This window comes from Nannobrachium achirus (genome assembly GCF_963921795.1).
Source record: "Nannobrachium achirus genome assembly, chromosome: 4".
Taxonomy (NCBI): domain Eukaryota; kingdom Metazoa; phylum Chordata; class Actinopteri; order Myctophiformes; family Myctophidae; genus Nannobrachium; species Nannobrachium achirus.
This window is the reverse complement of record NC_137813.1, coordinates 20,827,760-20,852,030: the sequence shown is the minus strand read 5'-3', so window position 1 is coordinate 20,852,030 and position 24,271 is coordinate 20,827,760. Positions and strand designations below refer to the sequence as shown.

The following is a 24,271-nucleotide window of genomic DNA, read 5'->3' as shown; positions in this document are numbered from 1 at the left end:
CTAAATCAAAATTTGCTGTCAAAATCAACACTACCGAAGCTAGCAGATCATCTATTTCCGGCGAGCGGTGCCGACACGCGACGAGGGTATAAACTAAGCATATAAGTGCTTTGTGATCTTCACCCCGTTATGATGACGATGACCCCCCCAGCAGGGGCGTCACAAGGGGTAGGAAAGTGGGACTGAGTTACTGGGGCCCAAGGTGGAGGGGCCCTAATAACTATCTATTGAAAAATAGCAGATATACAAGCTCACAGCGCGGCACCGAGTGCCGCGCTGTGAGCTTGTAGATCTGCTATTTTTGAAAAGTTGTGAAAATGTGTGAAAATCTTTGAATATATTATGTATTTTTTAAGCGAACATGTCTAACTCAAATTTTGCATCTGGGGGTCCCTGACTCCCTGGAACTAAATATTTTGAGATCGGGGTCCGTGGCCAAATACATATCATCTTGGGGGTCCTTGACATAGGTTTCTTGCACACATTTTCACGATTTTTCAAAAATAGCAGATATACAAGCTCGCAGCGCGGCACTCGGTGCCGCGCTGTGAGCTTGTATATCTGCTATTTTTCAATAGTTAACATTCATGGGGGGCCCGCAGTGAATCCTTGTACCCAGGGCCCAGAATTTGGTGTGACGCCCCTGCCCCCCAGTCTGACAAGTCTGATATGTGTCCAACTTTTAAACGTGTGTCCCGTGCACTGGGGCAGAGGACAGAACGGAAAATGGACCTAGAAGAACAGTGCTTGGCTTCAATGGAGGAAACGTTGCAATACTGGTACTCAACAGGATATACAGTAGAAACCGTTCTACACAAAAGCAAAAAAATAAAAAGAACAGAGCGAAGAAAAGACAAAAACAAGCACGCAAATATGTTCTCTTCGTTGACAAGGAACCTCCCCACCCCTGCTGTCCTTGGAAAATAGGTAATTTAGATACCGGGGGGGGGGGGATAAGTCTCTCAAGATTCCATTTGTCAGACGAGTCGCCCTATTTCGTTTAGGTGACATCCAGGTCTTTAAAGGGTAAATTCCAGCAAACATGTCATGATGGATAAGTGTCGTGTTCCACTGAACACAGTGTCTGTCCAGCAGTTCAGGTTCCATCTATGCAAACAGGACAACAAAGCGCAAAGCACAACATGGACAAAGTCATGAGAAAAAGAAGAGAAAAAAAAAAGTACACCTTTGTTTGGCAGTGTCGTGCCAAAACTAACATCCCAAACAGAACCGGTTGATTGCTGAGAAGTAGTTATCATGAAGAAGGAAAAGAACAAAAAACAAGAGATGGGACAATTTCTCTGGAATGTCTACATTTCATGGTGGAATTTCCATCCACAAAAACTAGTGTTCGAGAGCTTGTGTGAACCAGGGCGAACAGGGGGGGAGGGGCGATTGGAACAGACCATCTCCAAGCTTCATCAGAGCTGGCATCTGCTACTTCCGGCATGCCTGTATGTTTAAGCGCATGTGTTCATGCACATGTTTTGTCAATAAAGATGACACACAATCAATCATCTGTCAAAACCTGGGTGGCAGAATCAAGGAATTGTCACATGACGTTTCAGAGCTGATTTAGACAACTGTTCAATAGCGCGCACACACACACACGCACACGCACACGCACACACACACACACACACACACACACACACACAGATGCTTTTTGACAAGTTGTTTACATTTTTGTATGAGATGACGGTAGCTATATCATATATCATGTATGTCGCAGTTCTACTGTAAATAGTCGGGTGTACTCCCCCCTCCCCCTTTTCTTAGGGGGTGGGGGTAAAATGTAAATCAATATAATTTAAATTAAAAAAATAAAAAAGTAGGTGGTGAGGGCGTTTATCGATGAGGGAACGATCTGTTCATTGTTATGGCTCTCTGGCCAAACAAATCAAACATAGGCCAAGAGAACACTATTTTTTTTTTTAGCCAGGGTCGGTTGAGAGGGGTTTCAATAAGGCCTAGAATCAAGTGTTTGTGTGCTGCAGTGGTTCTCAACCTTTTCAGGCCGCGACCCCCAAAAGAATCATATTTTAACTGGGGACCCCCCATCCTGATGAGCACTAAGAGTGGAGGCTTTACATTTTGTATAACACGGTTCTATGTTGCGAGGCGTTGTGAGCATGTAGATCGGCTATTTTCACAATTTCTGTCTCTAATATTTGACAATTTGGCCAATGTTTCATTTGCAACTGTAGAGGTATTAAAAAGTCTTTAAATTGTCACTTTAGAAAAGTGCATAAACCCTCCACACACTTAAACTTGTTATGTTGGTTTGTTTACTGTTGAGTGAGAAAAGTTAAGTTAACCATCTGGTGACCCCCCAAAATAATTTGGGGACCCCCATGGGGGTCCCGACCCACAGGTTGAGAACCACTGGTGTACTGTACGTGTATCCATCTCCCAGACCCCAGGGCTGAGTTCAGTTAAGGCTGCCCTCCCAGTGCCTTCCTGCACCTACAGGCTGTTATTACCAGTAAGACTCCCTAATCGGGAGATAAGCGACCGTAGGTCTCGCTAGAAGAGGGCCATGTGAGAAATGAGGGGTGGGGTCTCCGCGTTGCCTTGGCGGACGAATAGGTACCGGCCCCGGCTCTCCCGGACGCTCCTAGGCCGAGTTAGGGCATTTTATGTGAGCTGCAGTGGAGGGGGTCCTCCACTGGGGGCGCCACCACTTTTGCATCCGTTCTGGAGTAGCAGGAGTGGGTGGTCCCCGGGAATTCCCCGTGAGCAGCCCCGTGGGGGTGGTCATTTGGTCATTTTTGCACATTTGGTATTTTTTTTACACCTGGGGGTCCCCCAGGGAGCTGGGGGTCCCTGGAACTCCGGGGGTCCTTGGAGGTTGTAGTTTGGCAGGTAAGGAGTGTGTGTGCAAAATCTGGCATGGATCGGGGCAACGGTTGCGGAGATATGAGCAGGGCAAAAGTGTGACGTCTGACGTGTGACGGACGGACGGACGGACTGACTGACTGACTGACGCACGGACACCTGGTGGAGCTTTCTGTAGTAAGTGCGACCTACGGTCGCAATAAGACTAGTTGGAACGCATTATTACGCATTATTACTTTACCGTTACAATTATTTTATGCGTTAACCATTGAAAAATAGCAGATATACAAGCTCACAGAGCTTTTCTCGCAGAGAAAATCCTGAAAATGTGTGCAAGTCTTAAATATTTTTTGACCCGATTCTATAATTGTCTTCTGAATCCTTCTTCTAAATAATTACGTGGTTGTCAAACTTTTTCATGTCAAGGACCCACAGAATTACATGTATTTGTACCCCCCCATCTCAAAATATGTTGTTCCAGGGACCCCCCCCTGGAAGCAAATATTTGAGTTACAAATAATATAAGAGTTTTGCGATTTAAAAAAAAATAACAGATCTACAAGCTCGCAGTGCGGCACTCGGTGCTGTGCTGTGATTGCCTGGTTAATAAACCAGACCGAACACAACAACACCCCCTGGCGGCAGTGGTGTTGTAGTACGGTCTGGCACCGATCCATTGAGATTCTATTTCCTCAAACGGCTTCAAGGGTTGGCCAATCAGGGTTGCATGCTTGGGGCACGTGGTTTCTGTAAGCTTGGGGCACGTGGTTTGGGGCAAACCCCAGAAATGAAAACTCTTCCTGAAATCCCAGACTCTCTTCCCAAAACAAAGTGTGTGATAGAGGCTGGCAACGCCAGGCAAGTGCTGTGAGCTTGTAGATCTGCTATTTTTCAATAATTAAAGCATAAAATAATGGTTAAAGTGGTTCCAGGTCTTAATGGGTTAATAAGGCTGCCTCTCCTATAGATCCATCTTCATATCTGTGTGACAATTTTGCACCATTTCAGCAAGGGGAACACATTTAGCAAATAAAATGCAGAAACATTTTGATCGCAGCAAATATAGCCATACTTTTTGCGAGATAAAAGGCGCACAAGAGGACACATACAGAACGTATGTACTTAGGGAAATGCATAGAGCACGTGTGCGCGGTGTGTGGACAAACCAGCCACCACCACCATGCACCACTCAAACAATTTCATTGGGCATTCAAGATTTGTTTTCAATTCAGGAGCATATTTAAACATATGCTGCGATTAACTACTTTAACCCTGGTGTTCCTATTTTGGCCATGTCATTTATAGGTGAGCACTTTCAAATCTTTTCAAAAATGTCACACATTTTCAAATTATTTCCCCAAAGCAATTCAACGATGATTTTAAACAGTCCATCTATTCTACAAGCTCACAAGACGCTGCATCGCAAAGCAGTGTGAGCTCGTAGATTGTCTATTTTCGCTAGCTTTGAAAGAGGGCTTAAGTGGTAACGTAGAAGTATCGGTTACAAGACGCTACATTGTTACGCGGGCTGAAATAAAGCTAGCCCTTTCGATCATCATGCAAACAAGTGACTGGGCATCGTCAGTCTGACCCTGTGGGGTTGTGTGAGCATTGGGCACACACACAGGGGTTAAAGCCAAAATAAATCCCAAGACTGAATTTCTTTTTTCCAGACCATGTCCCAATATGTGATTTTTGAAACATGGCGCCCGCAGCACACACCAATATTTGGGGTGTTTCCCTTAAGTTCTGAACTGCCTTCACTGAATGTGTGTGTGCCAATCCATGCTTCATTTTAAAGAAGTATCTTCTGTTCTGAGGTTCTGTTCTATTCTATGCTAGTCTGGCCAATTCAAATACTCATATCTCGAAATTATAACTTTTTAGTTTGGACTTTGGAGATCACTTGACTAGCGTTTTGACAACTTGTCATTCACACCGCCAGCCATCGCTAGATTTGCTACACCTCCCCCTTATTATATTTTTTTATTTATTTGCGGATCTGCACTGATCTCAGAAATAGCCCCTATCGGATCCTCAAGACTGAAATCAGTCTCCAGGGCTGAGAACTTCAACCTCTGCACACATGACGAGTTACACGTGTCAGTGTCGCGGTTTAGAACGGCACCGAGGCAGACTGCCAGAGTCTGGAGGCACAGCGTAAGCCCCGCCGATATGAAACGTAAGGAACAGAAGGACAAAAACACACACACACACACACACACACACACACACACACCCCATCTCCCCGGTGGGATCAACCAGGAATACCCATAGAGTAGCTTATTCAACAAGCCAGGCGCTGGATTATCATGGGGACAAGAAATGAAGCAGCGATTATAGATTTTCTGTCAGAGCCACGAAACAAGAGGGGGCAGCATGCCAAATACATCAGCGGGAATACTGGGAACCCAGCCCAGTACAAAATGGTACAGAAAGAGCAAGAGGAGAAAGAGAAGGGTGGGGGGGCGTAAGTGCACTCTCGACTCTCTACGAAGCAAGCTTGGCTTCAGCAGCACCAGTCATCCATGAAAACAGCTTTTAAAATTCCTGTCAGTGTGGCGCTTTTTGTGTTTCAGTACAATCACTTAGAACTCGCAGGCATGGGGGGATAGGCCCCCAGAGGAACGTTAAGTAACATAAAACATAAAAGTAGACTTCATACTTGATTAAAGTAATAGAAAACAAACATTTCCTTTCGTTTAGAAGCCAAAAAGTAGGAACCGAGAGGAACTCAAAACGGAGACTCAAAGTCTCGCAATGCTCACGGACCGGTGCCTCTCCAAAGAGTTCAGATGGTGGTATATGGAGGGGACCACCGTAACATGAGCTTCGCTGGGGTGCGTGGGGCGGTGGAAGAGGCCGGGGCCGCTGAACTCTTCATCCAGGTTTCCCCCCTCCTCCTGCTCCGCGAGTGTCCGTCATGTGGCGTTGAAGGAGAGCCGCCCCCTGCATGTTGACGAGAGAAACTACGCAGAGTAGTAGAGGGTTTGAGTTCAACGTTTTTAAGAATCAGTCAGTCGGTCAAACAACCTCTTGTAGACGAGTGAGCAGCGGATAGGGAAAGCCGAAAAGAGACAGAGATAGAGAGACTGTGTGCATTAGTGACTGAAGTGTAAACCTATTTGGGCCGTTAACCGACAAAAGATTGTGTGAAAGAGACTGAACTAATAACGTCCATATGGCAAAGGCTTGTGGGTCTGTCCGCCCTCCCGTGGCCCAGCCTGCTTGGGGCCGTGTGTTCATGTACGCGCGGGTGTGGTGGGAGATGTAAGGGGTGGACAGGGAAGCGCTCAGGGCAGCAGGCACCCGTCAGGCTCGTCGGTGTCTGATCCGGTCGCGTCGGGGAGGACGCGCCCCGGGGTGACGATCACCGCCCGCCGCTGCTCCTCCTCGGCCGCGCCCACCTTGCCCTGGTTGCCCTCGATGTGCTGGATCGCCTGGACAGATGAAGGGAGGCAAGCCAGAGATGTCTGTGACGGGATGTGTGTTTTAGCCACCGCACCGACCCCCATCCCAAAATATGTTGTTCCAGAGACCCCCCCAGAAGCAAAGATTTTAGTAACAAATGTTCGCTTTAAAAAAGGTATATACACAACTTTCCAACATCCCATCATGCATTGCGCAGAAGTTGCAAGGAGCTTCCGGCGCCGCAGCCGAGTGTGATCTACAAGTTCACAGCGGTTGCATCTGCGACGCGACGTGAGCTTGTATGTCTGCTGTTAACCGGAAGTGTGGTGCAAAAAAATCTCCAGTAAATTCCCGCGGAAAGAGGTGGATATATATTAAACGATTTGCACAAATGTCCATGATTTTTCAAAAATAGCAGATATATAAGTGCGTAGTGCGGCATGAGCTTGTAGATCTGCTATTTTTTAATGAAAATGTAATATGCATTTTTGTATTTCAAAATGTGTATCTCAAACCTTTGCTTCTGGGGGTCCTTAGAACAAAATATTTTGAAATGAGGGTCCGTGGCCAAATACATACAATGCTGGGTGCCCTTCACTTGAAAAGGTTTGAGCACCTCTGAAATGTAGAAACATACGTTTTCCAGAAAAAGAAAAAACATTTTGTAGAATCAGCCTCAGGTCTTAAAGACGGCGCCCTCTTGTGTTCAGAGACGATAACCGCTGTACTGCTGTGGCTTTCAGAGAAAGCTGACATAAGACATTCAGTCAACTTGCGCCATATAAAGGCCCGTTCACATTGAGCCAATCTCGGGGCCGAGGATCCCCGACCAGATTTCGGGAGGACCCCCCGGGAAAATCGTTTGGTCGGCCCCGGAATCGGTCTTGGGCTTGAACAGTACCCCGACACGATCGGATTATGTTAATTAGCTTTTTTATGACCTCGGGACTCGTCGGGAGCACTCACGATAATATCAAAAAAGCTTGATATTCTCGGGTCATCGGGTAGGAATCCTTTACAATTATTGTCGTCTGAATGAGCTCACGGGATTGCATCAGATTATATGAAGCCAGCTCCTCCCTTTTTTAGGCTGCGCAGTGTAGGCTATTCTGTCACAGCCTACACTTTTATTATTATTATTAGCCTACTTACTTTTTACTTTAGCCTACTCTCTCCCTTGTTGTAATCACTTGTTCAAAAACGTTATAGCCTATAGCGTTCTTTCTTCTTTTTTCTTCTTCTGCGCAGTCATTTGGCAACAAGGCAGTGTCTTTTTTTTTGCTGCGCAGATTTGGCTAGGGCAGTGCTGTTCTATCCGTGTATTATAAGGGCTCTAAATTGACCTTGTGCAACTTGACAGACAGACACCCTATATATAATATCTTATTCATATAATGTAATACTCAAAGTCAGAGACATTCCATTGCATTCCTTTTTTTTTTGTATACTTTTACGCGCGGGCTGCAGGCACATCATTGCGCCTCTCGTTCTGTCAGTTTGTTCATTGGTCCTCAAAGAGGACCGCCAGTCCTTGGGGAGTTCCAGGGGGTCCCCAGCTAAATGATATTGAGGAACCTAGGCCTGTCCCTATTCTATATGCTTGGATGTTGGTGGGACAGTAAAAAAAAAAAAGCGAGAGGTTAAACTTTTTTGTTTTCTGCGACTGCACGCCCACAACGGCGAGGTTTGGACATTCATAATTGCTATTAGCTGATTAAGCTCATGTCTGTTTAATGTCTGGCTGGTTGCCGTTAAAATGCTGGTTGATGCTTTTTAGGAGTGGACACTGGTCAATCAATGATATTGGAGATGCGACACTCTCAGCCGTGTCTTGCTGGATGCGCATCACATCTCGCGTCTCGCTTGCCAAAAACATAACTGAATATATAATTATAATATCTATAAAGTGAGCAGCGGCCAGTGTGCGCACAGTAGCCTACCTAGAAGACTACCAACCTACCTTTGTTTTTATAATGTTTTGTCATGATGGCGCAGTTATCACTTGTGTGCAAAGGACGATGATACACGAAAGAAGAATGTAACACCAACTTCTACCAATTAATCCATTGCTGTGACAGACAGACAGGGTGAGACAGCCAACGTGCTTCCTTGTAGACTACATAATCCACTGGGTCCAGCTTGGTTCAGATCAATCATATCAACATAACAGTAATAACACCAACCAAAGTCAGAATAAAAAGAGTCCACGAATAGGCCTGCACACTCTTTACTTAAGTAAAAGTATCAATACTGCATTATTAGCTACAAATATGGCACAGACAGAGAGAGAGAGAGACTCTTTGTTATAGACTATAGCGAATATATTTGTTTAATTTCGCTGTTTTAATATTTAATTAGGTAATAAAATGGATTTTGGAGCATAGCGAGTCAGAACACCGCAGCTGCAGGACTTCTGCGCTAATTGGGTCGTTGGCTCGTTGACTTTGCTGGCATGCGGTAGGCCTAATTGATTATTTTGGAGAAAGATTCCCTTTAGTATAAATAATAGTCCTTTTGGTTACCATTTGGTCTCCACCATTAAGCTGGGGATCACCTGGAACACCCTCATTGTCAAAACATTAAACAAATGGCAATTAAACTGACGTGAAGAGAGAGAGAGAAAAACACTCTTGATTTTATCCCTCTTGAGGGGGCGGAATCTTCATCTAGTCACGTCTCTCATGGCACCACCCCCCCCGAGATCGTGGGTGGCTAGAATCGCGAGACGTCGGTCTCATTTGTAATGGTCTGAGATATTTCACTTGGCACAGCGGGATATACCGGGCCCGGTCGCAAGACAGAGGATCGCTGTCGTTTGAAATGAACACCGATAAACCCCGGGCACGAGATCTGATCTGACCCAACATCGGCCTCTCATCTGTGAGGCCCTTAAAGCAGATACATTCCCATTGATATTGTTGCTGTCCCTTTTATGCCTATATATGGAGATCCCTGATGTCATCAATATTAAACACTATCTTGGAATGCCCATATTGTGTCAGTCTCATGTGGTCTATGACGTCAGGCATCTATGATGTCAGTCATCTCCATATTTGGGAAAAGTTGAATTTTTGCATTTTCCCATTCAAGTCAATGGAGAACATTAATTCACTAAATAAATTAAACTATATATATGTATATATATATATATATAAACAGTATATATAACATATCTCTTAGCGAAATGCACCTGTGTGTTCGGTGCCAGTAGATCTGACATATGGCCCAAGTGCGTGCCACCAAAACTGTGGGAGGCGTAGTGTGGCAAAATAAAGTTTATCTGGAAGGCTGGATGGATGGAATAAAGTCAGACAAGTACTATAGTCTGGCTATATAAAATAGATCCAAAACATTTGATTAATTCCAAACCTTTTCCAGGCCTGGGAAACAGTTTAATATTTTTTTTGCTTTGCATCGCGGCACATTTTAAGCTTGTAGATCGGCTATTTTCAAATGATCAAAGTGTGTATACTGGGGCTGTTAACTCATACGCTGCGATCCCCGTCGAAACCGGAGATTTCCCGCTGTACCTCTCTGCGATGCCCGTCGTTCCCGGAAATTTAATTAGCTTTAAACATTATGAAACGATTAAAAGTATGATCGCTGTATATAGCCGTTTCGGAGACTTTAGGCCCGCCCCCTAACTGTATCCGGTCGTATTTCCCGCTTGGACCGGATCTAGGTTTCCATATCCAGTCTGACGTCCAGTCGCAGCTCAGTTCGCATAGCTTTTCATTGTAAACAAGTGAGCTGACTGCATGGCCATAGAATGGTATTTTTTCACACGTTTTTTATTTATTTTGTAGCTGTTTGATTCCTCTACCTGCCTGGCATATGATCTGCGCACATATCGTCTGCTATGTGCGCGAACGTGTCCACGTGTTACCATAGCGCACAGCTGGCTTTTTTCAATGTTTTTTCATGTAAACACTGGCGGATAAGCAGGGATACAGCGTGGCAACGGATATGTCTATTTCAATGGGTTTTTTTTAATTCGAAAGCTGTCACCGAGTCTACACGTCTACTAGATGAGTCGCGCACAGATTGTGCACGATGCGTGCGCGTGCCCACGTTAAAAGGTAAGGACAATTTGGCAGCTGCTTACTACAGCTATGTTTAAAATGGCAGCAAAATTGTTAATTGTGGTTAATGTATGTTTTGTAATAATTTGTCACTAATACAAAGTAACTAGTAACAAAAGTTTTCAAATAATTCTAGTGGAGTAAAAGTACAACATTTGCCTTTGAGATGTAGTGGAGTAGAAGAAAAAGTATTGAAAATTGTACATACTGAGGAAAGTACAAAAGAATACCTAAAAATTGTACTTCAAGGAGATGACAACTTAAGATTTTTTTACAACAAAAAAGTATTTTAGATCGTAATAATAGAAAAGAAAGGTGAGTGTTAAAATGTTTTCATTTACTTTGTTCTATCGTTTGAGCACGTTTAGCGATTTTGAATTCAGTGGATGGGGGCATGCGTACAAGTGGTTAAATATATCTTTTTAGACACAATAAGCCAGCGATTTCTTTATTACCAGTTACAGTAATAGGCCCCATAAGTCACATCTGCCCATGAAAGATTGCGGTGCATCTTGGGAATGGGCACACGTGTGTAAAAAGACATATTTAGCCACTAGTACGCATGCCCCCAGCCACTGAAATCAAAATCATTAAAATCTCTAAAACGATAGAAACAAGTAAATGAAAGCATTTTAACACTCATCCTTTATTTTCTCTAATTACCAAAGTTGTCCTTTAAGTACAGTACTCGAGTACTGCACAAGTAGCTGCACAGAGCAGCGGGTCTCACCTGAACGATGGTGTCCAGGTTGTGTCTGGACGTGGACACTGTGTTGATGACCGAGGCTGGACCCATGGTGACCACGGTGACGTGGTGGGGCTGGGGGGGCTGGCCCGGCGCGGGGACGATGACGGTGGCGTGGTGGGTGGGGGCAGGCGGGGTGGCAGGGGCCACAACCTGGAGGAGGGGGGACAGAGACACAGGGGGAATGATTTCTCTGTCTGTCGACACCCTCATGTGACACTGATAGTTGGGATGCTCTGGCGCCCTCTAGTAACAGACAATAAGAACTGCAAAAGACATATTTGTACAGATACTGTAGTGTTTGGGAAACAGTGATCTACAGTGTAGATGTAGAACCTTATACATTCATTGTATAATTTAGGTGACATGTTCTTTACATATATTGAAATGTATACCCTCCCCAGATCATAGTGACAATTTAAGGACTCTTAGACCTTTTTCATACCTAAAAAAAGAAAGAAAAAGAAAACAGACTCTTGAAACATTGGCCAAATTGTCAAATAATAAAAGGAAGAGGCAAAAAAAGAGCAACCTCACAACGCCTCAATATTTATCTGTGTCAACGGAGTCAAACAAAATGTAATGCATCAACTCCTACATTCCAAGTGCTTATCAGGGTGGGTGAGGGGTGGGGTGTCCCCAGTTCAAATATGATTATTTTGGCGAGGAGAGCTTCCCGTGCGGGTTGCGACAAGGATGACGTTGTGGCTAGGCTCGCGATGCAGAAGGGAGGCGAAGGGAGACTTCTTGTGTCAAGTGCCTCTCTGCAGACAGCACAGTAGCAGCGGGCGATGCGTAAAATAAAATAATAAACACTTTTTTGTTATTTTATAAAAATAGTGTTTATTTTTTTATTTACGTGTTGCCCGCTACTACAAAAAAGCCTTTGTGGGTCCTTTTTTAACTTATAACCTAGAATGACAGACAAAAACACAGTACTATGCAGAAAAAGAAGACAAACTCGTAAAACACAATGCAAAATAATGGTATTAAACTCGTGAAAAAACACTGCAAAATAATTATATTTGCTAAGGATAGGCTTTGTTATCATTTTATTTATTGTAGCAAAATGTTGTTTTTAGTCTTGCCTCTTTGTACTCTTGTCTGTAAACATATTTTCTTGATCTTATGTATATATATATATATTTTTTTTTACTGTTATTTTGGGTGAAAAATTGCAACCATTATACCACTGTCAGACACATATTTGATGTCTGTACAAAAAGAAGCAGCTACTCTTATTGTTGTACCACTTTATTGCCTTAAATGCTTCATTTGAAAATCAAATGAACAAAGTTAAAAAAAAAAAAAAAAAATGTTTTTAGTGTAGCGACATTTTCATAAAATAACAAAGAAGTGTTTATTTTATTTTACACAAGAGGTCTACCTTCGCCTCCCTAATGCATCGCGAGCCTAGCTGTGACGTCATCCTTGGTCGCAACCCGCACGGAAAGCTCTCCTCGCATTATGTTGGAGGGTCACGGCCTGAAAAAGTTGAGAACCACTGGTCTCTTCATTGGACCTACAAGATCTGGCGGCAGTGGGGCTAAGTTCATTAGCCGCTGTAAGCCTGACACTATGGGCAGGCCAATTGATTTGGCATCACGTTCAGCAAGACGCCTGCTGTAATGGGATTCACTGGCTGTCAGGCTGCAAGACAGGCAGCAGTGTAAAGAGATCTGGAAGCTGCTTATTGACTAAACCATAAAAGTGTCTTTGGCTGTTTAGAGCTTAAAACCTGGACATGGAGGAGATCCTCTGAAAAAAAAGAAAAAGACTACATGACCGCGTGCCAATGCGGCAACTATCCAACTATTCCTGTCTAGAGATGTACTCGTAAAAACAAGCCATGCACGGCAAAAAGGGGAAAGCGCACAAAGAGAATTCCACACGCACCTGAGCACACTAGGCGTGTTTATATGTTTAAAAATGGTTAGAGGCTTAGAGCTATAATGTTTTTTTGCCAACGGTCAAAGTAAATGCCTATAGGGGGTAAGAATAAAACAATTAAGACATCTAGATTTCTCCCCAATCATTTTACTTGGTCAAACATTTGAAAGTGAAGATTCCAATTCTAGATTGCAGTTTGAAGCATTAGGGTTATTTTGTCTATAATTAACCTATAACGTAAACTGAACAGTCACTATATCCCGATTATTCACAGTAAGTATCGTGTAAATATAGACACAGTCAGTGTTTGAAAAGTGTTTAATGAATTACGTAATATGGTTTCAGTTCTAGTCCAAGAGGTGCGCGCACATCCAAAAATAAATTTGACGGCTGCCGGATAAAACAAGGACAAGTAGAATAAAAAGAAAAGTGCCCGCACACCATCTTAAAAGCTCCCTAAATAACTCCTGTCAAAGTTACATCAGCTAAATCAAACTGATGTTTGTACCTGACAAAGACCTCTCAAAACCTTGTAATTGGGATGAATAAAGTTATTTTTGGGAGCTTTTAAGAGCTTTTCTTTTCATTCACTATTTGTTCTGCCTGCAGCTGCATTTGTCACAGTTTAGTACCTGGCACATCTACTTTGTACATAAAGCAGGCGTTTTCAGAGAAACTGAAGGTACAATGCTCCCTGAAGTGTACACTATTGAGTTTTTGTTTCCCAAACATCTACACTCGACAGACACTTCGTGAGCTATCTGTGGGTTTTCGCTGACTTATATCTTTTTTTAAGGCTGTCAAAGTTATATATTCATTCCTATATAGCCTGCTAGGGGCTCGCGTTACGAACACACGCGCACAGCGCATCGTACAACGCTCACAAGGCGTAACACGTTGTGAGCTTGCAGATCAGCTATTTTCCACACACGGAAACTTGCAGGATGCTAGACGTTCAGAAACGTTTGCCTTCACAATAACAGCGTCGGTGTCGATCCCAGTTCTAATGTGTGTGTGTGTGTCAGTATTTGTCATTGTTCCAATAATAATAAACATGCATTTGCATAAAGCATGCATTATTCGTCCACAGACTCCACACCCATGTTGACATATTTGCAATTTTAGAACTTTTTACCCGTCCAGGTCAGGATAAACCTTTTCCCATCAATGTGGGTGACATACTTCTGCACTGAATTAGTAGCATAATATACAATCTTTCTCTCCATTGCCAGTTGTGCTGGAAGAAGCCAACATTCGGTCACATCCAATTCTCTATGCGATTACTTATTTTGTATTCAGCATAGCAAGGGAAACAAAATGCAAAAGAAGAAAAAGAAGGAAAAAAAAGTATATATATGAAACACAAAATATAATGAAAGTGAAAAATACACCAATAAGTCATCACAGACAGAATTAAATGCGACAGAAAATTGGCTTCTTAACATTGCTGGCATTCAGGTAGTCTTGCACAGCCGGACGATCAGAGATCTCTGCCTAGTGATACATCTGGTGACATAGAGAATAAAACGGGGAGGCATATATATAAATTTAGCTGGTGCGGCTTATATTCAGGTGCGGCTTATATAATAGTCCAGCAATTACGGTAAATAACAAGGAGCGCTCTGCTGGCGCACAAGTAGGCCATACATGACCACGAGTGCACAAGATGGCACCTTGGCAGAGTGCAGTCTAGTTTCAAATGTTTTTCAAAATAGTAAAAAAACAAAAGCAAAGACGTTTAGGGATAAGGGGTAAGGCATGGACGTGAATAGGGCCAGTCTAGTCTTTTTAAAGGCCCTTAATAGCAGGGTTCATGCAGGTATCAGAGGGGTTCCCTCCCCAGGCTGACCTGTGGGCTGCAGGCTGGGGCCAGGAGGTCTCTCTCCAGCTGCTGCTCATGCAGACGGATGAGGCTCTGCGTCTGAGCCCGCTGGTCCTGGACCTGCTGGGCGATCACCTTCAGCGTCTCTGGGTACAGCTGGTCGTCCAGTGAACGCATCTGGTAGGCATACGTACCCAGCAGGAGACAGAGCTCAGTGTTTATAACCTTGGTCCTCTTCCTTTTTTCCTTTTTTTCTTTTTTGTTTTTGTGTGCAAGCATTGATACGCGATTCGATTGGAAACCGCGAGAAAACCTGCACACTTGGACTGTCTATTGTGCATGTCATTGCAGTCGGACAGAAATCTTGTATCTTCTTCAACTTTATATGTTTTTTTCTGTAAATTGATGTCCTACTTCATCATACAAGAGTGTAGCACAAAAGCATTGCATAGCAATGTTTACTGTTTATTTATTTATTTTTAATTTTTATCCCACGATTTTTGTAACCCATTTTTTCACCCGGTGCCAATTGCCTAAGCTGTGATCCTGGGCTCTACTCTCCCTCTGCCAACCTGGGGAGGGCCCCGAACTGAGCTCATGCTTCCTTCATTGCATGAGGAGTGAGCAGGCCGCTTCTTATCACCTGACAGGCGGAGCTTCCCCGGTTGGACGTAGCGCGTGGAAGGAACACGTTATTCCAACCAGTTCCATTCACCTCCATCAGGCGCCCCGGCTGGCCAGGGGGAGGCTTTTATAGGCTGTTTATTTATTTTAAATAATAAAAAGGAATGTTTTTTTTTTTGACATACCGTACAAGGTTTCCACCCGACAGCAATGATGTACCGGTATACGAGCACAGAACAACAACGAATGCTTTGTGTTTTCCCCACCTGCTCTTCTAGCATCATCCTGACCGAGCGCTCCTTCCCCAGCTGCTGTCTCAACTCGATCATCTCCCGCCGCAGGTCGTCCGTCTTCTCCTCCTCCAGGATGTCTGGTGAGCCAATGCCTTCATCCTTCTCCTCCGCACGCCTCCTCTTTGGAGAGGAGCCGCTGAACTCCTGGAGGGAGCAGAGGGAGAGAAAGAAGGACAGAAGGAGGAACAGACTTTAAAGGTGGGCCAAATCAAATTGGGGTGGCTAACTGGTGGACACTTCTCTGGCGGTTTGTTGAGATGCACATTGAAAAATGGACGTACGGTCACATTTTGTAACACGAGTAGGGCTGTCACGATTATTACATTTTACATGACGATTAATTGTCACTCAAATAATTGCGATTAGCGATTTAATTGTGTTTTTGTCGTTTGTCGTTTGGCTTTTATGACACATGACCTAAATATAAAAAGACATGACTGACATAACATATTTGACAACTTTATACTTTATAAAAAGAACATTGATTGATTGAATGTTTTGAAAATGTTTGAATATATATGACATGTTTCAACCTGGAAATGATTATGACGATTATGTCAAATAATTGCGATTATGTCAAATAATTGCGATTATGTCAAATAATTGCGATTAGACGATTATGTCAAATAATTGCGATTCGACGATTATGTAATAATTGTGACCCGAGGCGGGAAAGAAAACTAAAAGAATTGTCGTCTTTTACCTGAATGAAGCGTTTGAGTTGATTGTTCTGCTGCAGTAGTCGTGTTTTCTCCTGTTCCAGAGTGAAGATGTACTCCGCCGTCTGCTGCAGGATGGCAGCCTGAAGTGAGAAGCAGCCGAGGGTTACGATAACCTTAACGACAACTCCAACAGGCCGCAAACACCCAAGGCGCCGCTTCACCTTCTACGTGCCCACAACACACTAGAACAGGGGTCTTCAACAGGGGGTCCGGGACCCCTAGGGGGTCATCAGAGTTACTACAGGGGGGGCCGCCAAATCTTTTGTGTGATAGGATCACTCTTTTAAATGAACGACTTGAACCCTCGCATCCCTATTCTGAGAAGAACTTTGACCGAAAATGAGAGCTTGTAGATCTGCTATTTTCGGCAAATATGTTTGTTGTAGAGGTAAAAACTGCACTAGAAAAACCCTCGTCTTTACAGACAGACAGAAGGGGTGATGATAGAAAACAAGTTCAATTCCTATTCCAAGCCCCACCAGTGACGCACCTTGCTGAGCTTCTCTCCGTCGCTGTGCGGTATGAGGGTCTTGAGTGACTGGAAGCCAGAGTTGATGCTCTGCATGCGCCGCCGCTCATTACTGTTGGCGATCTCGCGCCGAATCCGTCTCTCCTGGTCTCTGGCTGTTTCTGGGGTCAGGGGAATGTTGGCCAGGCTGGAGATAGTGGTGGGGAAAGCAAAGCCAGCAGTCAGACATGTGGCTAAAAATGCACCGAGCTGGCTTAATACCAGCAGCTGTTTGTATTAACCATGTCACCCAAAATAAAAAAGAGGTTTAAAGACTATTCCTGAAAACTCAAACATCCAACGGAGAGAATATCAGGATTGTTATTACACTACAGACCCCCCCCAACCCCGGTACTTGTGCATTATGTTCTTTAAAATGTCAACATTGAACAGGATATTTTTCAAAACATAACCGTGCTTACAACTTAGGTTTTGATCGAACTACAGCAAATTCTGGTGATACTGTATTGCTTGAGACACACTGACATCAACTAAAGGGACAAGAAATAATGTGATAAATGGTATGCCACTCCCACTTGGATGGAAATAATTAAAGGTCATTGGAAGTTATTCAATATATTATTATTAAGATATCATGAAATATTTGCTCTAATTCTCTCTGCCTAATTAAGCAACACATTCACAAAGGAAATGTAAAAAAAAAAAAAACATTTTATAAAGTCGCCTGGGAAAAAATAATTGTATATGTGTCATTCACAATGACATAAGCTGCGGTGGACTCGAGATAGAAAAAGAATAATAAACTCTACCACTCGTTCTGTGATATAGATTATGGTAACATAATGGCTAGTCCGTAATTCTCCTTTAACAAGACAAAATCTCTGGGGCGCCCGGCCCGCTGGCCTAGTGGTCAAGGCGCATACCACATAGTAGGCTATGATGCCTGCTGGCGTCGCCAGTTCGATTCCCGATCCGGACAACCTTTGCCACATGTCATTCCCCATCTCTCTCCCCATTTCCTGTCAGTCTACTGTCCTGTCAATAAAGGCATAAAAAGCCCAAAAACAAATCTTAAAAAAAACAAACAAAAAAAGACAACAAGACCAAATCTAAACAAGCACCCGGGCGCTCACAAACAGCAGGCCTGATAAATCTGTCTAGCACTCAAGATGCAGCAGTGAACTGGGGCCGTTCTCACCACCGTGGACTTTCTCTTGAGTCTTTCCAGGACTAACAATCTGGTGAACTTCCTAACATCCTCAGTATCAATCTCAACTTCAATGGAACTCTTCTAGCAAGCTTCTTATCTATACTGACTCAGCTGTCTCAATGCAAATATTTGTGCAGAGAGACATGAGAGTAGGACCATGCCGCTTGTGTCGTGTGTTGTGTATGATTCCCACGTTGCAGTAGCCCATTGGTTCTCAAAGTTGGGTCACTCCCTGGCACCTCCACAAACATATTTTTGAGATGGGGGTCCGCAGGCAAACACATATTATTTTAGGGAGACTTGACATGAAAACCTTTGAGATCCACTGCAGGAGTATGGCTGTCACGATTATGATATTTTACATGACGATTAATTATCACTCAAATAATTGCTATAAAAACGATTTAATTGTGTTTTTGTTGTTGACAATTACATTCCTGTTTGACTTTTAGGCTTTGGAGTTGCACATGGCAGATATGACACATAACCTAAGGCTAAATATACAAGGAAATTACTGACATATTTGACAGCTTGAACCTTATACTTTAAAAAGAACATTGATAGTGGAAATAGCCGAACTACAAGCTCACAATGCGTCGCATCGCGACGTGTTGTGAGCCTGTAGATCTGCTATTTCCACTCTTTGAAAATGTTTGAAAATATATGAACATTTTTCAACATGGAAACGAATATGACGATTATAACAAAATAATTGCGATTATGTCAAATAATTGCGATTAGACGATTATGTACTAATTGTGACAGGCCTATGCAGGAGCCCATCCAAACAAATCCACAACCAAAACATTGCTATATGGGCCTCCGACACGGGCCACATCAGAATGAGGTGATCAATCATCAACTCCCCATAACAGGCAACTCCCAACAGGAATCATCGCCATGCTGGCTAGCGGTGGATATTTTTGTCAAAATTATTCTTTTGTCATGGACATACAAATGACCGGATAATACATTTTACCAACATTGATAGTGGAAATAGCCGAACTACAAGCTCACAATGCGTCGCATCGCGACGTGTTGTGAGCCTGTAGATCTGCTATTTCCACTCTTTGAAAATGTTTGAAAATATATGAACATTTTTCAACATGGAAACGAATATGACGATTATAACAAAATAATTGCGATTATGTCAAATAATTGCGATTATGTCAAATAATTGCGATTAGACGATTATGTACTAATTGTGACAGGCCTATGCAGGAGCCCATCCAAACAAATCCACAACCAAAACATTGCTATATGGGCCTCCGACACGGGCCACATCAGAATGAGGTGATCAATCATCAACTCCCCATAACAGGCAACTCCCAACAGGAATCATCGCCATGCTGGCTAGCGGTGGATATTTTTGTCAAAATTATTCTTTTGTCATGGACATACAAATGACCGGATAATACATTTTACCAGAAACACGCAAAGAGCCAGCCTAGCGCAGTGGTCCTAAAAGTGTAACTCCTACACTAGAGTGGGGGGTGAGACAAAGGTCGTCCGGATCGGGAATCGACCCGCCAACGCCGTCAAGCATCAATGCCTACAATATGTGGCAATGCATATGTGGTATGCGTCTGGACCAGTAGGCCAGCGGGCACCCCTATTTCATAATATTTATGTTTGAATGTGAAGCTGAAAAGGCCTTTTGTGATGATTGAAGGCAGCCGATTCAATCAGTGTTTTGTAGAGATGCTTCCGAAGTAGGTATCTTGAAAAGACTAGCCACTTGCAGGTTAAAAGGATTTATTAAATTCAATTAATAAATCTCTTGAACCTGCAAGTGGCAGTGTGCGGGCAGGTCTTTTCAAGATTCCTACTTCTAATGCTTTGTTGCCTACAGTACGCACCTGCAAGAGAGGAACTGGGTGTGCGAAAGTCTCTCTCCTCACAAGTAGAGATGCTTTCAAAAGATCCACTTAACTTGCAGGACAAATAAAAGCTAACAAGTTGGAAAAATATCAAATCAAATAGATGTTATCTGTTTGAAATATGTGCTGTGCATCAGTAGGCCTTATCAATCAGGTAATAAGAGTGCACTGTTGTTGTTTTTTGCACCCAGAATCACAGTTACTGGTGTAAGGCACTTGAAACTTTTATTGCTATATCTGTATCGATCATGCATTGATAAATAAAATCACTTTAGCCACTTTTAACCACTTTAACCTTTGTTTATACTTTAGCTATTCAAAAAAAGCAGATATACAAGCTCATAGCGCGGCACAGCGCTGAGCTTGTAGATCTGCTATTTTTGAAAAATCATGTCATTTTTTGCAAATCTTTGAATATATATATTTTTCAAAGCGAACATTTGTAACTCAAATCTTGAGTCTGTGTCAAGATGTGGGTCCGCGGTCAAATACATATAAAGTAATTCTAGGTATCCTTGACATGAAAAAGTTTGAACACCACTGATATAGAAACATACGTTTTTACAGAAACACGGCCAAAATGTCTTTATCAGGCATCTCTCAAGTGTGTGCATGACAAAAGTTTTAACTTTATGTTGTTGATGTTGGAACATGAGACAAGACAGCATTTTCTGAGAACAGACGTGTTGTATGAACAAAGTTTCATCTTCATTATATGGCCCAAAGATTTCCACATAAATAGCCGATGAGATGGCCCACATGTAGGTGAGGGCTAAATTTAAATATTGGGTAGTTGTTTGATTTAACAAGGCTGTCACTAAAGTCCAAACTCTATCTTGAGTTAGTGATGACGAAATAAGTTTAAAAGACAATTTAGACTATAAAATAATAAAGTTATATTATGTGATGCATAGGCTACTTGGACAGCGCTATCCATAGGCCTATGTAATAGACTTAGTTACATAGTCTATTACATATGGATAGCGTCCATGCAGGCAGAGGTGGAAAATTAAATTTTATAAAGTAGTACTGTGACTCGACAATATAATATTTCGAATATCGGAATATAAACGGGGGGGGGGGGGGGGGGTTGATTGATGAATGTATTAGAAGGTTGCATACATAAGGTTGCATTGAAGAGACACCAGCGAATCCACACTCGAGAAAACCCTTTCCACTGTAAACATTGTGATACAGTTTCATGACAGTACAAATCACTGGTACAAGGTCAACTAAAAGGAGATCTTAGTAAGCTTTTCGGCTTATTTACACAGGAACCACTTTATGTATCTCATATAACAGTGAAAGACAGATGCATAGAACAGAGTGTTTTGCTTTGCATAGGATAACATCAATTTATTTTTTCTGGTTTTGTAACAAAACCAGAAAAAATGAAAAAAATAAGCATAAAGGGTAAATAAAATAATCAGAAAGGGGGGCAGATGAGCACAGTAATCTTAGATATCATTAAGGGTCATTTTAGGTGTCATTATGGGGGCTGGTGCCATGGCTGGTGCAGACGTTCCTGGAGTGAGGACTCCATTACCCAGCACTCCGCGCGCCAGGCAGCAACAGATTCCTCCGCCTCCCCCTCGGAAAAAAAGGTTGCAGACGCATTGACGGGCCTTCCACCACGACACACACACACCCCCTTATTAATAACAGCGTATTAACGCATCTGGAGATTGCGAAACATCCGACGAAAAAACCATAAACATAGCAAATGGCTTTTAAACGGTTCCAATCATTACCGCACCGTCACAGAAGCCAACCCCAACAATCTCAAAACACTTAAATGGTCTCCTCCGCCATTACAACAATGCGACTTCGCTTCCCCCTCTGCCTCTGCCTGTCTGTGTCCATGCGGCAGCATGGCATGGCACAGAAAAGACGCAGTGAAAATGACCCAATAACGCGCCGAAATGACGAGCAAACACCAGTAAAATTGCAACCCCGTCGAGCGTCGTCGATTTTTTTGACGCCGAACGCGCATTTTCCTCAAAAGTTTAAACGAAGCCATCGTGTTTTAAACAGGAAAGCAACGCCAGCCCCCCCTCTCATCACTTTTTTTTTAGTAGCACAAGCCACAAGCATGGCCGCAGCACTGCCCACAATAACTTCTGCTGCTGCTCGCTCTCGGCGATCACTATACTACTCAACCAAACCCCCTGCGGTGTGTGTTATGCTAAATTAAACTAATTCACAGCGGCCGCTTAACGCATTAATGCCACCTTTTCCCATTCTTATGCAAATGACTGCGTGTGCAGAACCACCAGCGGGGATAATAATGAATAAATCCACCAGGGATGCAACTCTCTCTCTCTGACTCTTCCCCCTCGCAGCAGCACAGCACAGCAGAGAGAGTTGCAGCAGCGTGGTGTGTGTATGGGAACCACGTGGTTAATGTTTGTTCGCTTCGAAATGTATCGATTTCGCAGTGAAATGTGACAAAGTTACATGATGATCATGTTATCCAAGGGATCCGTGAGCCCCCCCCCCCTTCTCGGCTAAATGCAGTAAATATCTGGGGGTCCGCCGTGGGCTTTTTGAGGTCCCGCTCCTCGAGAGAGAGCGAGAGAGAGTGAGCGAGTGAGTGAGTGTGTAATCGTGTACAACAATAACAGATCGGATCAAGCATGTTGCCTCGCCGCCGCCGTCCCTTATTATTATGTGCGCGTCCTCACAAACACACGAACCAGTGACCATTATAATAATAATTATTATTATTAGAGAGGAGTGGATACACACCTACAAAGGCCACCAATCACTTCTTTCTCCGTTTTCCTAAAATGTTGCAAGGAGGGCACCTTCTGAGCTGGTACCATGAAATACTCCATGCTTTCCTCTGATCCAGTTTTGGTCCCCAGGTTCTTGTGGAGGTGGAATAAAAAAAATTAAAACAATTAAAAAATAAAAAGGAAAGGAACAATCCCTTGGATTCCCAGGCACGTATTATTGATCCCTCCTCCTCCTTACGACCGAAGCATGTAAATCCGATGTGTGTATTAATGTGTAGTAGTGGCTGCCTGCTGGCTGCTGAGAGTTGTAATGTTACTCGACTTCCAGCTGATGGGGTTCCCTCGTTGTGTGTGGCGCTCTACCTCTCCTCCCCTCTCTCTCTCTCACTCTCTCCCTCCCTTCCTCACTCTCTCCCTCACCCCCCTCCCTCCCTCTCTCTCTCTCTATGCGTGTGTGTGTGTGTGTGTGTGTGTGTGTGTGTGTGTGTGTGTGTGTGTGTGTGTGTGTGTGTGTGTGTGTGTGTGTGTGTGTGTGTGTGTGTGTGTTTGCAGCTGATCGGGTGGCTTTTCAAGGCGGGAAACAGCTGGTAGGAATCACACAGCACTACCACCGAAACGCCTCCCTCCTTCCGCCGCACAGCCATAGACCGACTGCATGTAAACAAAGGACTATTTAACCTCAACGCACTACGGGTTAATATTACACTATAGCTGGATATGAATTGCAATTACGAATGAATAATAGTAGTGCACGACACGTAGGCCTATACGTGTGAAGGGTCTTGCTAAATGCACATTTCTTTGTTTTATTTTTTTGAGCATGGACATGGAGACAAGATTTAATTGTATTTATTTTTTATTTTTTGCTTTTACATAAAGCTTTAGGCCTAGTGATCTTGAATCAAGAACAAACAAAACATGTGTTCATCAAGATTCTTTATGAATGATGTAGGTCTACAACAAATGTGGGAGTGAATGAGTAAAGACGCTTATTACTGCCAGACATAACAGATCTACAAGCTAAATAGCAGTCACGATGCCACTTAGCTTTGTTTAATCTGTCATTTTTGGCAAGCGAGACCGTTGTAGCAGCAGGCTACTAGCCTACTGGGTTACTACTACTAATGAGGCTGGCTTCGGGCGTTTACTCGCCTCCGCCGTTGCGATAACCGAGACAGAAACAAGGGAGATCAGCTCAGCTGACGGATTGGCAGGCTTCTACAAAACAGCGACAACCCATGCAGGGAGGGGTTGGTTATGAGGAGGGAGCACAAAACAGCTGAACATGTTCACCATTTTGGGTGTAACGTAAGAGAAGTAGTAGTAGTAGTAGTAGTAGTAGGCAAGGCAACTAGGAGCGGAGGAGGAGCAGGAGAAATTTGTGTTGTTACCTAATCACCACTTCTGCCTGTGTGTGTGTGTGTGTGTGTGTGTGTGTGTGTGTGTGTGTGTGTGTGTGTGTGTGTGTGTGTGTGTGTGTGTGTGTGTGCGACACACGCACGCACGCACGCGCGTGCGTGCGCAGCAGACAGACAGACACAAAATGG

At 43.5% G+C, this 24,271-nt stretch overlaps 1 protein-coding gene across 1 annotated transcript; it reads right to left on the bottom strand.

The window, feature by feature from the left end:
* Positions 1-5,691: 5,691 nt before the first annotated feature.
* Positions 5,692-22,823, bottom strand: tfap4 (transcription factor AP-4 (activating enhancer binding protein 4); the record flags this gene model as incomplete). The annotated part of the gene is made up of 7 exons (XM_080723652.1): positions 5,692-6,278; positions 11,062-11,229; positions 14,816-14,965; positions 15,679-15,849; positions 16,409-16,507; positions 16,918-17,083; positions 22,735-22,823. The coding sequence occupies 7 exons, from the start codon at positions 22,821-22,823 to the stop codon at positions 6,132-6,134; spliced, it is 990 nt and encodes a 329-aa protein (XP_080579778.1). The 3' UTR covers positions 5,692-6,131.
* Positions 22,824-24,271: the final 1,448 nt, after the last annotated feature.